This window comes from Pteronotus mesoamericanus, unplaced genomic scaffold (assembly GCF_021234165.1).
Source record: "Pteronotus mesoamericanus isolate MK-2021 breed Mesoamerican mustached bat unplaced genomic scaffold, CSHL_Meso_final contig_50, whole genome shotgun sequence".
Taxonomy (NCBI): Eukaryota; Metazoa; Chordata; class Mammalia; order Chiroptera; family Mormoopidae; genus Pteronotus; species Pteronotus mesoamericanus.
The window spans coordinates 34,574,186-34,590,123 of record NW_026555186.1 but is presented as its reverse complement, the minus strand read 5'-3'; the positions used below and the strand labels follow the sequence as shown (position 1 = coordinate 34,590,123).

Below are 15,938 nucleotides of genomic sequence, written 5' to 3'. Positions count from 1 at the left end.
CCAACACCCTTAATCACAAGATCTCTTCTGACATTAATATTTTCTGTGGTTTCCTTAAGTGGATGCTGTCACTGAGATTTGTGCCAATAGTTCTGATCTACGCATTACTTTTTAGGTTTTTGTTCTTTTGGTTTTAACAGATTTGCTTTTCAGATTACCTCATTTGTCCAGACTTACGGGAATGAACTGAGGTTGAAGTGAGCAGTTTCCCACACATAAACAAATAGCAATCCATAGAATATAAGCCTGGTGGTATGAGAGTCCTTCTGTCAGTTGCTGTGAAAATTCACATGTGGTAAAGAGGTAACCTCAGCTTCATGGCTTTCTTAGCCACATTAAACATTTTCATTGCAAAAATATCATTTTCCCTATATTAAATTTTCACATAGATTACGGTTTAATTTTGTTGAAATTGATAAATCTAAGCAATCACTTATATTAACTTCTAATCCACTTTATTCCTCACCAAGTGTCTTCTTTCTGTTTATCTATCAATTTTTTTTATACGTTATGTTTGATTTCCAGTTCTTGCTTTCCATGGCTCACAATAATGTAAAAACAGTTACTGAGTTCATTTACTGGACTTTATTTTCTCATCTGTAAAATTGAATAACTTTCCAAAAATATTCCTCAATATCAGTTGTATACGCTATACAAAATTAAAATATAACAATTTCTCTTGAAAGAATAATGGTTAATATATATTTTGGAAACAAGACTGAAGTGTATTTTACCATTTTCTTTAGACCTAGCTTTCCTAGTTATGGTTTAAAAGCCAGTGGGAGTAGGAGAAAGATAACTATATAAATTTGGAGACTGAAATAAATACTAAGGAATTGAGGGTGCTGGGACTTAAACTCAGTCCACAAGGATAGATGAATTTGGAAAGAAAGGGAAGGCACATTGAATAAGCAAAAGGTTTTCTAGCACAATTGAATAGATACATGAAAAGGGAATTATAAGGCCTTTGTAATGTCAAACCATTTAGCTTAAAAATCTTTAGTGCTTCCTTTTTGTAGGCAAATGTGTCCTAGTCATGTATCCAAAGTCTTTTTTTAATATTAGCTGAGATATGACTGTAAGACACTGAGTAATAGTATTTCTCAGCTTCCCAGTACCCTAGCCTAGTACTGTATTTTTTTAACTCACTGGAGGAAAAAAAAAAGAAATGAAACTACAACATCCATTCATTCTTTATTATTTCCCCATTTGTACCTCTTTCTAAAATGAGAAAATCACAATTGCACTACTAATTGCTGTTAACATGATTCATAATATAAGTAGCTTGTAAAATCCATGTGAGCTATATAAACACTAAACATAGAAAGTGCATTTTGCCGCGCTGCTTTAATGAATCTATTTAATTAATAAACTATTGTTTAATGATTTCAAGTTAGCTTAAAGTCGCAGATTTGTTTTTTTAAATGATCAATCATTAAAGCAACTATTATCTTTTGAAGAATTATTTCTTTTCTCTCTTGCTCAAGAAAGAAAATTGATTTTATGTGGCTATATAGATTTATATAAATTATTACATATATAATTATGTATAGATTTATATAATTAAAATATTGATGAAGATATAAGCTTTCTTGCCCTGGTTTGATAGTCTGGCTGGGTAGAGTGCTATACTATACATACACCAAGGCTGCAGGTTCAATCCTTGGTCAGGGCAATACAGAAATCAACAAATGAATACATACATTGGTGGAACAACAAATCTCTTTCTCTCTCTAAAATTAAATAATTAAAAAGAAATTTAAAAAACAATATGGGCTTTCTTTTTTGAGAGTTAAGTAGTACAGCATAATGAAGCAGCTGAATTTTATTAACAGGTCTTAAAAGTTGCTATTATTAACTCCTGAGGACTGTTTTAACTATGAATTTGTACTTTTCTTTTAATAAATACAGTGTTATAGGCACTATTCTAAAATTTGGAGATATAACGATAAGCAAAAAAGGCAAAGTCCTGCCCTTATGTGACTTATAGTCTAATGGGAGAGACTACGAAACATAATAATAAATATATACTTACACACTAATTACATGTGTACATAATTATATTTTATGTATTGCATATTGTTAACTGTATTCAAATATATGGCATCCTCAATCCAACATGGGAATCAAAATGAATGTACAAGACTAATAGAGAAAGCTTCATAACATTTTCTATGCAAATAACATTATCTGCTGCTTCTCACTGTGACCCAAATATTCTACAATTCAAAGAGTGTAGAGCAGACCACCTCATATGCTGTCTGCAGTTTTTGGCTAGGAGAAATTTACATTCCTCTTCATGCTTTCAATAGGAAGAAGTTAATCACAGTAACTTTTAAGTCCTGAGGCATGTCTTCATTGGGCCATTGACCAAGAACAAAAGAACAAAGAAATAAACAGTAAAACATAGAGCATATAAACCAAAACCTCTCTCTAAATATTTCTTTGAATACTTCCAGAGTCAACTCTACAACCTACTTAAATGACTGAGTTCACAAATTTGAAATGATAATTTACTCTTCTTTGCCTTAGTAATCACACACACACACACACACATATTATAGCATTTAACATCTGGAAAGGCATGAATAATCATGCATAAATATTATTATTGTTATTTTTACTTAACTGCAAATGAATAAAAACATTCTAAAATATTGTCAGAATGCAAGAATATATATTTCTTGTTGCTTTGCCTATGGAAATAATGAATTACATAGACAATTGTAGACTTGCAAAGCATATTTGGTGCATAATTAACTAAATTTATAATATAGAAAACAAAATGACCTATAAGTCAATGTGAATTAAGTAACAACCATATATAAAATAGAAATTAATGCTAAGAAATATATTTTATATATTGCACAATAAGCTTATCTTATTTGGTGGTGAACCACACTAGGTATAGAATTATTTTGAATGGATGGAATTTCTAAATTATTAAAGTTTACTTAAAACATCATGGATAAGACAAACGAAAACAAGAAGTTTAAGCATTGTTGAGGGCACAAAAAGACACTGGAAGTTGTCCATGAGTAAGTGTGTGTTTCAGGGTGTGTGTTTCTTAATATCATATGATTATCAAGGTAATACACAGCCCATTGGATTTGGGTAGTTATTGAACTTGATAGTTGATCCTGTGGCATAAAAGAGAGAGGGAGGTAGAATAGGAGGGAGAGAGAGAAGGAGAGAGGGAGGGAGGGAGGGAGGGAGGGAGGGAGAAAGGAAGAGAGGACGGAGGAAGGGAGGAAGGGAGGAAAGTAGATACCGAAAGAAACCTAAAAAAAATCTACAGGATGCCTTTTCCTCCTCCCAGGCACCAACCCAGTTAATGAACATGTACACAGTCAAACTGTCTGGAAATACAATGACTAGCTTCAAAATAATATAAATAGGTTTATTATATGAAAAACATGGTGGTGAATCTAAACCTCCTGCTCTCTGAAAGTGTAGCTCAAGGCTCTATGTATTGGGTTGGCTAAAAAGTTTATTCAGTTTTCTCCATAAGATGTCTTTAGTAGCACTTATGTGTCTTTACGTTCATTTGAAACAATTTTTGCCCTGGCTGGTGTGGCTCAGTGGATTGAGGACTGGCCTGCAAACCAAAAGTAGCCAGTCCAATTCCCAGTCAGGGCACATGCCTGGGTTGTGGGCTCAGTCCCCAGTAGGGGCTGCATGAGAGGCAACCACAGATTGATGTGTTTCTCCCTCTCTCCATCCCTAACCCTCTGTCTAAAAATAAATCAAATCTTTAAAACAAATAAAGAAACAAACAATTTTGTTAGATTGTATTATGACAGCAGTCATATCAGCATGCATTTAAAAAGTTATCAAAACTGGTAAATTTTTGTGTAGCCATTTAATATTGAAGATGGAAGAAAGTAAGTAACATTTTCAGCATATTATACTTTATTACCTCAAGAAAGGTAAAAATGCAACTGAAACACACAAAAATGTGTGCAGTGTATGGAGAATGTTCTGTGACTGATTGAACATGTCAAAAGTGGTTTGCAAAGTTTCCCGCTGGAGATTTCTCACTGGGTGATGCTCTACGGTTGGGTAGACCAGTCAAAGTTGATAGTGATCAAATTGAGACATGAATTAAGAACAATCAACATTACACCATGCGGGAGATAGCCAACATACTCAAAATATCCAAAATATCCAGTTATTGGTGAAAATGAAAAATGTGTCTTTTATTTTACAGAAAAAAATCATATGGACTTTTTGGCCAACCCAATATTTCAGGTTTCACCTGCTTCAAGGATAACTAATTCCTTATTCATTCTAATATATCTTAAGGGGGGACAACAAAAGGGTTTATTGTTGTGGTAGAATGCTGTTTAGTTGTAAATAAGAGAGCTCCACTAAAACTAGACATACAATAAAGAAGTATTTTTCCTTAGAACTAGAGCCCAGAATTAGGTCAGAGTATGATTCAATGGCTCAACAACATCAATAATGTAATTTCTTTCTCTTTCTCCACTCTGCCTTTGGGTAGGATTAGCTTCTAAAGGTGGCTCCCATCGTGTTTGCAAGATGTCTGCCAGCTCCTTCTGGGGCCACAGACTTTCTTGTCCATATCTAAAGGGGAAAGAGAGAGGACTACTCCCAGACACTTCTTCAGAATAAGGAGCCTTCTTTTCCAAGAGACTCTCTTTATCCAAGCACACACAAACCTGGTTTTACACATTATTGTCCCCAAATGGCTCATATACCTATCTAAACCAATAACTGTGGTCAGGAAAGGGGAAAAGATTTACTTAGTTCACAGACACAGACCTATTCCTGAATTCAAAAGAGGAGTCATATTCTCTCAAGGGTTGATGCAGACACTTCAATAAACCTGAAAATATTGTAAGCATTGAGAACTTGCGAAACAATCATGGGACGCATTGCAAAGTGTTTCTTATAAGCCTGCTAATTTACTCCTGCAGTTCCAACTATGGGAACCATGGCTCTTTCCCACTGCAACAAAAATAACCATCACCCACTGGGCTTTTCAGAATGCAGAAACATGGGCTACATCCAAACTTCAAATGCAGTGGAACTGGGGCATTTTAACAAATACCTAGGATTATTCTCTTAGGGGTAATGACAGGACCACACTGAGCTAAATTTTGTATATCAGATACATATTTTTAATGCCTATTTTTCTATCACCATAATATTCATACATTCTTCTGCATTGAAATGAAGCAGAGCAATACAAAATCATTTTTTAGTCTTTATTTTGTTCTGCTTGGTGCATGTATTTTTAACTTCCAGGATTACAGGAACTTGCCTATGACACAGGATTTACGTGTGTGTGTGTGTGTGTGTATAGGTATGTGTGTATATATGTGTGTGTGCATGTGTGTGTATTCTGTCTGGAGAAAGTCCAGCCATTGTTAATATAAAAACAATTTGCACAACATCAATGTAACCTGGAAGCCAAGGAGAGTGGATTGGAATGCACATGCATGAACAATGACAACTTCACTGTACTAGTCAGTGGGGGCAGTAGACGCTGTTGAGTAAACATGTATACTGTGTGTCCATCACATTTAAAAATGACTGAGCAAGTAGAGCAATGAATCCACATCAAATTTTGCATTAAACTTGAACATTCTTTTGCTGAAACTATTCTGACGATTCAAAAGACTGCAGCTATGGTGATTGACACCTTCATCATGACAATGCACTCCTCATGTATCATGTATCATGCAGTTTTTGGTGAAACATCAAATCACCCAGGTGTCTCAGCACCCCCTACAGCCCAGATTTGGTGCCCTGTGACTTCTGGCTTCTCCCAAAACTAACATCACCTTTGAAAGGGAAGAGATTTCAGACTGTCAATGAAATTCACGTAAATGTGATGGGGCAGCTGATGGTGACTAGGAAAACTGTGTGAGGTCCCAAGGTGCCTAATTTGAAGGGGACTGAGGCGTCATTGTCCTGTTTAAAATGTTTCTTGAATCTTGTATCTTGTTCAATAAATGTCTCTAATTTTCATATCATACAGTTGGATATCCTCTGGACAGACCTCGTGCATTTTGATTTGCTTATTTGAAGACTTCTGAGAAGCATATATAAAGGGCGAAGAATCAGTTGCATAGCTTGGCATTGTCTTCTGTTATACTTATTTCACTGCAATATCACCAAAGAGGCCACTAATGTCCATTATGAGGCTAATATGTACTTCTGGGGCTCTAGCTTCCGCCTGTTAATAGTTCATGATACTTTGTTTGATAATACAGTTAGCTTACAAAGCCATCTTTGTGGGAGATAACTGAAACAGTGAATTAATACCAATGTTAACACTCATATGCATGATTGTGTGTGTATGCACATGTATCATAATAGTATGAATATTGGTTACTGGCATCAGCATATTACGAGGAATCAAAACTATAAAGATATTGTCTAGAAATAGAATTCTATGCAGACTTTGTGTACCTGCTGACTCTAATACAGTGGTACCTTGATACTCGTCATTAATTCATTACGGAACTCTTGGTGAGTGCTGAAACCAACGAGTACCAAACAATGAAGCATTTTCTCTGTGGGGCGGTATTGTGACTCACACAAGTTCCTGCAAGTGTGAAGAGTCCCAAGCAAGCGCTAAGTGCTGGAACATTTTTCTTTTCTCATCAAAATGCAATAAGTACTGAGTTTGATGAGTTCTGAAGCCAATGAGTACCAAGGTATGACTGTATTTTTAATTTGTTACAAAGATGTTTTCAGGTATTACAGGCTCAAGTGTACATTACTACACTACTTGCTCCAGAAGCTTTGGCTTTAAGATGTTCCTAATAGCTAATATTCCTATAAATTTGAAATTGGGTTTACTTTAATGCTTGCTGGTTCTTTCCTAAAATTCCTTGCTTATCCATATATAATTGAGGAATAAAATATTAGACTTCATCTTTTTTCCTTAGATATCACTTAGTTAGGATATTTTGTTTGACCATATAGTCAGTACCTCACCAGCCTATGTCTATTCCTGGGCTGTAGGGGACTTAGAGAAGTTTCAAGGGAAAACTTTATTTTTAAAGGGTTTTCTCTCCTGGCTCCTACATCCAGTTTTTTGTTTTTTTTATTTTTTCCTTTATGCCTAAGTTCAACTAACATTCCCAGAGCTCTAGCCAGTCCTGGCTCCATGACCATCTCTCCCTTTTTCACTTTTTCCCTTAATGGATGTGGAATCAGCATTTTGTGAGACAGTAAGGCATAGTGGAAAGAGTTTGGTTTTAAAGTCACACTGACATGAGCTCAAATGCAATTGACCTTAGACAAATTGCCCAGTCACTCTGAACATCATTATCTTCATCTCTCAAATAACAGTAATTTTCATCTCATCAGCTGCTTTATAAATTGAGTTCACACACATAAAGTGACTAGTCATAAGTGGGTTTTTTTTTTCACTTTTGAATCTCCAGATTTTTACTAGCAATGAGCCATCTAAGTCAGCACTTCGACAAACCCCTATAGTATTTTCCTAATGGGAATTCCTGGACGCTACCAACAATTTTCCTCTTTGACCATGCTATGATATATTTTGGACATGATAAAGAAGCTTACAGCTCTTTAAATATTTATGTTCTCTATGCCACGCATGCCAACTCTGTTTGCTCTCTCCATTTTTTTATGTGCCAAGGAGACAAGCCAAACAGTGTGAGAGGAAAATACTGTCAGGACACAAAGTAACCTTGTCTAATGTGTGCTCTTTGCAGATGAAACCTTAATGGAAAACAGTGGGGACTGCTCCCTGGTTGCACAGTGATACCTTGATTAACAAATCACCTGGGAACAAAGCTCCTTTATGAGCAATTCAGCTGAGTAAATTTTTATTTTAAAACTTCATGAATCAAATGAAATAGTGCTGGCTGTGTCATATATTTCCAGTAATATTCTGGGTAAGCTACACTTGTGCACAGGGCAGAAATGCCTCCTGACAAAGTGTCTATTAGTATACAGGTGATGAGATGATTCTGGGAAAAACTGTGAAGTGACTTTAGAGAAACTTTTTTTTCACTGTTGTAATCATCATTCTTCCTCCTCCACAAACACCCAGCCATAGGGTGTTAACCTCAGCGTCTTGCTGTTCTCAAAAATCCCTCCCTTTAAAAATGGGAAACAAAATGATTCCCACTTTGAGTTAAAAGTTCATGTTACCTTATATTGGTATTACTTAGTGATATGTCAATGCTGGCTGAAAATTAGTGCTCCTGAAAGAGATTCTGACTTAATTGCTTTGAGGTGGGGCCCAGAGTACGGCATTCTAATATAGATTCAGCATTGAGAACCACAGTTTCAACATTAAGCTGTGTTTTCATATCATGGCCACAGATTTAATATCAAGCTTTATTTTCATATGGTGGACTCTTATTTTATAATACCCAAGTTTACCTAAGTGTAGACTGCAGAACACTTGGTTCAAAGCCACTTGGGGTACCTTTAAAATGTAGGTTCTTATGGCCTTACCACAATATCACCACTAATGAATCCAAAAATATGTGGTACATGTAGTGAGTATGTTTGAATGTGTGTTATGTGTGTATACCTGACTAGGGTCCAGGCAAGTGCTAGAATATTTATGCTTAACAAACATCCAAAGTGATTCTAAGTCACTTTAAGGCTTAATAACTCCTATTTTATTTATAACTTCTTTTTCTAAATTTTTTTATTATTCAAATACGTTTGTCTCCATTTTCATGCCACCACTTTCCCCTGCCCCACCTCCCTCCACTTCCCTCCCTCAATCCTTCCCCGCTTTGGCTTTGTCCATGGGTCCTTTATACATGTGCCTTGATTAGACCCTCCCCGTTCCTTTCCCTGTTACCCACTTCCCTCCTTCCCTCACATTACTGTCAGTTTCTTTATTCTTTCACTGTTGCAGGTTATATTTTCCGTGCATGTTTGTTTTGTTGATTAGGTTCCACTTGTAGGTGAGATCATACGGTATTTGTCTTTCGCCCCCTGGCTTATTTCACTTAGCATAATGCTCTCCAGTTCCATCCATGCTGTCGCAAATGGTAGTAGCTCTTTCTGCTGCGTAGTATTCCATTATGTAAATGTACCATAGTTTTTTGATCCACTCATTTATTGATGGGCACTTAAGTTGCTTCCAGCACTTAGCTATTGTAAATTGTGCCTCTATGAACATTGGGATGCATAGGTTCTTTTGAATTGGTGTTTTGGGATTCTTAGGGTATAATCCCAGCAGTGGAATCGCTGGGTCAAAAGGCAGTTACATTTTTAGCTTTTTGAGGAAATTCCAAACTGTTTTCCACAGTGGCTGCACCAGTCTGCATTCCCGCCAACAGTGCACTAGGGTTCCCTTTTCTCCACAACCTTGCCAGCACTTGTTTGTTGATTTATTTATGATGGCCATTCTGACTGGTGAGAAGTGATATCTCACTGTGGTTTTAATTTCCATTTCTTTGATGACTAGTTATGATGAGCATCCTTTCGTATGTCTCTGGGCCCTGTGTACATCTTCCTTGGAGAAGTGTCTGTTCAGTTCCTTTGCCCATTTTTTAATTGGATTGTTTGTCTTCCTGGAGTGGAGTCTTCTGAGTTTTTTCTATATTTTGGAGATCAAACCCCTGTCCAAGGTATCATTGGCAAATATATTTTCCTATATGGTTGGTTCCTTTTTCATTTTGCTTAAGTTTTCTTTAGCCATGCAGAAGCTTATTTTGATGAAGTCCCATTTGTTTATTCTTTCCTTTATATCCCTTGTTCAAAGGGACATATCAGTGAAAATATTACTGCGTGGGATATCTGAGAGCTCCCTACCTATGTTCTCCCTTAGAACTTTTATGGTGTCATGACTTACATTCAAGTATTTTATCCATCTTGAGTTTATTTTTGTGTATGGTGTAAGTTGGTGGTGATATTTTAATTTTTTGCATGTAGCTGTACAGCTCTCCCAACAGCATTTATTGAAGAGCCTATATTTATAATTTCTAAATCATAAAATGATATTTCAACTATCAACAATACCTTTTAATTCCTCTTTGCTGGTTGAATATTCCCACAAAGTGGTTGACAGAGGTATTTGTATGTTCGAAGTCTGCAAAAAGTCCAGACATTGTTAATATAAAGAGAACTCTTTGTGCAACATAGATGTAGTAACCTGGCAGCCAAGGGGAGTGGACTGGAATGTGTGAACAATACATGAACAATGATGACTTCACTGTACTAATCAGTGGGGGTGGTAGATGCTGTTGAGTGAGCATGTGTACTGTGTGACCATAACATTCAAACGACTGAGTGAGTAGAGCTATGAATCTGTATTAAATTTTGTGTTAAGCTTGAACGTTCCTCTGCTGAAACTATCTGGATGATTCAGAAGCTTTTGGGGTCAATGCAATTTCATCATGACAATGTGCCCACTCATGTATCATGTCTCGTGCAGAAATTTTGGGTGAAACATCAAACTACCCATGTGACTCAGCCCCTCTATAGCCCAGATTTGGTGCCCTATAACTTCTAGATTTTCTCAAAACTAAAACCACCTTTGAAAGGGAACAGATTTCAGATCATTGATGAGATTCAGGAAAATATGATGAAGCAACTGATGGCAATTCCAACAAAGGATTTTGCAGAGTGTTTTGAACAGTGGAAGAGATGCTGGAAGAACTGTGAAAGGTCCCAAAGTGCGTGCCTTGAAGAGTACTGAGGTGTCATTGCCCTATGTACAATGGTTCTTTTATCTTGAATCTTCTTCAATAAACATCTATATTTTTCATACTGCATAGCTAGATGCTTTCTGGACAGATCTAGTCGTATATAACATTTTAAACAATATTATGTATAATAATTATAGTATTACACTCAATCTAAATAAGATCAATTTTATTTGCAAAAGTAAAGATGAAAGAAACAGTTGAATGTTTTTTTCAAATATATACATATTTTGAAGTACGTGTGCATAAATGTTAATTTCATGTAAATACTCATTAATCTATCATCTAATTATCTAAAACAGATTTCTAATATATACACAAAATTACAAGTTAAGAGCTTGTAGTCACTGTTTAGAAATATGAAATCTCAATATCTTTATCTCTTTCTCTCTCTCTCCCCTCCCTGCCCCCACTCCCACTATAGCTTCAGAGGAAGAAGAACCAACTTCAGCAGGTAAAGTTCCTATTCTGTAAAAATTATTCCTGTTTAATTTAATAACACTGGAGACACAACCTTTTTAAGTGTGTATCTTAAAGTTTCAACCAGAAAACTGGAACAGTTTTATTTATTTGTTAATTTTTACTGGACCCACTGTCCCAGACTAAGTGATGTGAAGTTTTAAATAGAAATAGAAAAGAACAGAGGGAAACATAACACAACATATCACATCAACCTTAAAGAGAGAGGAAAATTAAAACAGTCAACCGAAGGCCAAAAAAATAAAATAAAATGAGAAGAAAAAACTAAAACAATGAAATGCAGGAAAAAAATAATAAAATGGGGAAAATAAAATAAAATGCTAATGTATAAATTATGGATTAAAATGATTATTTTTTAAAACTAATGTATACAGGATTCATCTAAAGGCATAGTTCTCTAGTACATGCTACTACTTAAGGAATAGTTTATTAAATGTTTACAAAGCACAGGTATTATGGACCTAGCAAGCTTCCGTGGCTACTTGTATAGGTATTATATAACAAATCTGGGTTGCTTTTATCCCACAGGTACACAGAATTTGATTAATAATAATTCAATAATTATGAAAAATTCTCTTTGTTCAGAACTGTTTTTAAAGAAAATAATAGGTTTATCTTGAATAACATATAATGGGAAAAAAGTCAAGAAGACAGAAAATATAACTATGAGAAAATTAATGAAATATTGGTGTTTTACTTTTTTTTATAATACTACAAACTGGTGGGACCTTTTCTCTTTATGACCAAGCATATTTGATTTGCTTTATATTTAGAATTATTATGACTGCCATCATTAAAACAAAGTGACCCCTTCACACTCTTTTCATATGATTCTGTTTAGCATATTTTCATGTTTCATTTGGTCTTGAGCTATTTTTCAAACATGCCTTTTTCTTCTCATTTGAACCTCTGAATTGTTATGCAAAAAGCAAGTGCATTGTTGTGTTGATTTGTAGAGAAGGTGTATAATATGTCACATCTGCATTTCTCCTCATGGAGATATATTCCCTTACTCAATATGGAGCATCCTTTTCAGCTCTGAATGTTCGGATGGGACGCATTAGCCTAAAGGAATGTGTTTTCTAGCAACTGAGTTACTAGGACAGTTTCACCTAACACATGCTTCTGTAACTATCAAAAGCTCCTTTTATCTTAGTTGAGTCTCATGTTTAGATATTTAAACAATGTATTTCATTGAGTGTAAAAACACATCTATGAACTATGCAAGAAATTCCTTCAAACTAGGTTATCTCTCAAGATATAATTACAAACTAATGAGATTCATATTTTTAAAGCTGCTGTAACAGATACTGTGCCTCCAAAAGAATCACCTTTAGAGGTGATAAATGCAATTCAATTATGTTGCTATTGTTCAACTAATATTTCAAAACTCCCTTTTGAAATTTTCTTCAGAATTTGTTTATGAGATTGCAACATCAGTTATTTCCTTATAGTTACAGAACTGTGCCACCGAATTCATCAGACTTTGTCTAATAAACATGTCTTCAAAAACAAAGATTTGAAAATATTAAGAATGTGTGTGTGTGTGTGTGTGTGTGTGTGTGTGTGTATCTGTGGGTGTGAAATGCAGATCAGTTTCCAGTTTTGAAATCAAATCACTTTACAAGTTTTGAAAGGTAATTACATTAAGATTAAATTCCACAAAATAACATTTTATTTAATAAAGTTAAGTCAGCGGCTGATACTCTCATGTTACACCAATCCAATGATTATTTATCATTTATTTAAATTTTATCATTGTGAGAGTCTTCATAAACAGATTATAACAACACTTTTACCTATGCCATTTAAAAATTAGGACACTTACATTAGAAAACTGTTACAAGTGAACTAATTTATATGGAATTTAATGTATTCACTATAAGGTATATTAAATCAGGATTATTTATATATACTTTTCCTCATTCCTTTTAATTGATTTGCTCTTATTATTATTTTAATTCTCTAGAAATACCACTTATTTACCAAATTGATAAAATCACTATGAGAATTAAAACAATGGCAAGAAAAATTGGAATTTTGACTTTGGGTGGTAAACAACAGTGCAATATACAGATGATGTATCATCAAATCATACACTTGAAAACAATTTAATTAACAAATGTTACCCCAATAAAATTTAAGAACAAGGGGAAAATGGAAAATGTTATTGAATAAGATCAAAATCAGAAAATGACACAGTAGAGAGCTTGTAGCTATGTGAAAGTTAATGGCAGTAGTCAAAATCACAACTTAAAAATAAAGCTTTATTTTGTTCATATTGCCTAAAAATAAAGCTTTATTTTTTCCTTTCTCTCTTGCCTAAGGGGAAATTTTTGATTGCTTTGTTTTTTTTTAAATATCAAAGAAAGACACTCAGTTTGGATTTATATAAAAATAGTTATTAATAATGAATTAACTCATAAGAAAAATTATGATTAGAAAAATGAAATTTTCAGATGAATGTAAATGGTAAAATGTTTTTAGCAACCAGCTAAATTATAGTTTTCTTCATATGTTTATAAAATTAAAATTTCATAATTTATTAAATATAAACTTATGTTTATGGCCTATTAGCATCAGAGAGAGCCCAGTTGATCATGACGATAGAAGTTACTGCCTGGATACAATCGTTTATAATAGACTTCTTTCAGCCTCTGTGATGTCCAGCAGAGATGAAGAATATGGTGATTTGGCACACCAGTGCTTCAACATTCTCCCTTGTTCCTTCAAAACTTTTAACGTGTTTAATCTTTTAAATGCTTGGTTTGGCTATTGAGGAAGTACTCCTAAGAACAGTAGTAATCTGTACACATACAATGTAACATTGGCATTCAGTAGTAAAGATTTTAAGCTATAGTTTTATATATAAAATATTTATAGCTATGTTTTATAAATAAGCCGTATATAAGGTTTTATATACATATGTAGTTTAAAACAAATGTGTTATATATGTGTACTGCTACACAGGACACAATGATTATTCTCCTCTAACTTTTGAAATATTCAATTTTAGTTCTACAAATATATCATTTTTCTTTATAGTAAATTTTGTGATTTTCTCAACTTTGCTACAGAATTCTTTTAGATCTCTTTCTTGTTTTCTTGTGGAGTTTAATTCTTCATGGCTAACTATGTTCAATTATTCTACAGCTTATGCATTTTGAAAAAGAATGATATCTTACCATATTATCCTCTAATGAACAAGAGTTGCTTTTGCATTCTCATCATAGTGCTTTATTTCCTTGGGGGTCTGAAATAGAGCTTCACATTCTTGATTTTTACATTTTTATACATTTTCTCCATTTTTATATGGAAATGCATATTTCCCCTCTAGTGCCTGGAGAGCAACTTTACTAATTATTTTATCAAGTATATTCTTGTTCATAAATATATGCTAAACAGGCTTAAATATTAAAACTTAATACATAAACCCCCAAAAGTTTTTTGCTATGATCTCTGAAAAGCAGAAAGAAGTCATTATTTGCAGATTCTCATTGGAACATGGAAAAAGTCTTTGCTTCTGAAGATTCAGCTTTGATCACTTTTGCAAAAAGAGATTAGTGAAAGACCAAATAGTGTCTATTCTTTTTAACAAAACTTCCTTATTGGTAGGTATGTGATAGTGATTTTGAACCATGAAAAAAATATAGTTATTTAAATTTATCTTATATGTAGATAGTATTTTTTCACATTTTTACTGAGATAAACTTCACTTTAGTACACCATTTTGGTACCAGTAGGGAATTTTGAAGATTGCATACTCCATATCTTTCTCTTTAAACACTTTTAAGTATTAAACTTATAAAAGAGGGGAAAATAATATCTTTATACCTTTACATATATATATATATATACCTTTACATATATATATGAATATAGATGTAGTTATATAATCTACCATCTTTTCTCGAAAGTGCAAAACTGGACTTGAAATAAACAGTTAAAAATCTTAAGATCTTATTGTCAAGAAATATGTAAAATAACTAAAATCCCGTATAATACACCTTGAAGCTATTGTTTCTTCAGTAATGTATGTTAATATCTTAACAGTACATATATTAAAAAATAGTCATGTATTGTGACATGACTATTTGTTACAAAAAAAGCCAATTTAATCTTGCTTAAATAATAAGGAATTTTATTGGCTCACGGAATTTAGAATGAGGAGCTCAATATCACTTAAAATCTGGTTTTTGTTTTTCTTTCCCCAATTTTTCCGCTTTGTCTTCTGTGGTATGCAATTTATCTTCATCTTCACCCAGGTTTCCCTTGTGGTTGTGATATATCTTCCCACAGCTGCTGTGGCAGTATGCATCTTTATTCATGTCCAGGGAGGACAAAGAAATGACATTTGTTCCCCTGCCTTCAAAGCAAGTGTCCTGAGATCCATTCTAATTGGACAGGCTTAGATCCCTTCTGCTGCCCTTAAACAACGAGCTAGTCAAGACCCTCCCCTGGAGCAAGAGGTGGATTTTAGCTTTCTCTCAAGATCAGAAGCCATGTGGCTGAGGGGCAGGGTACTCTTTAGGGAAGGAAAAGGTGAAATGCATACGAAGTGGGTGATTAGTAAAGCCAACAGGGAGTAACCATTATAACGCCCCTTTGCCAATTTTTAGTATCTTCTTAGCTTTTCTCCTACAGCTTCATATGTTTTTCATATTATTTTATATTTTTTCATTTTTATTGAATTTATTGTAGTGACACTGGTTAATAAAATTCTACAGGTTTCAGGTGCAAGAATGTATAACACATCATCTGTACATTGTGTTGTATGTT

General features: G+C 34.1%; 1 protein-coding gene across 1 annotated transcript in view; it reads left to right on the top strand.

Moving 5' to 3' along the window:
* Positions 1-15,938, top strand: part of EDIL3 (EGF like repeats and discoidin domains 3) — a 389,125-nt gene that overhangs the window by 141,893 nt on the left and 231,294 nt on the right. Inside the window, exon 3 of the mRNA XM_054578566.1 lies at positions 11,104-11,133. Within this exon, the coding sequence (XP_054434541.1) occupies positions 11,104-11,133 (30 nt within the window). The remainder of the gene's footprint in view (positions 1-11,103; positions 11,134-15,938) is intronic.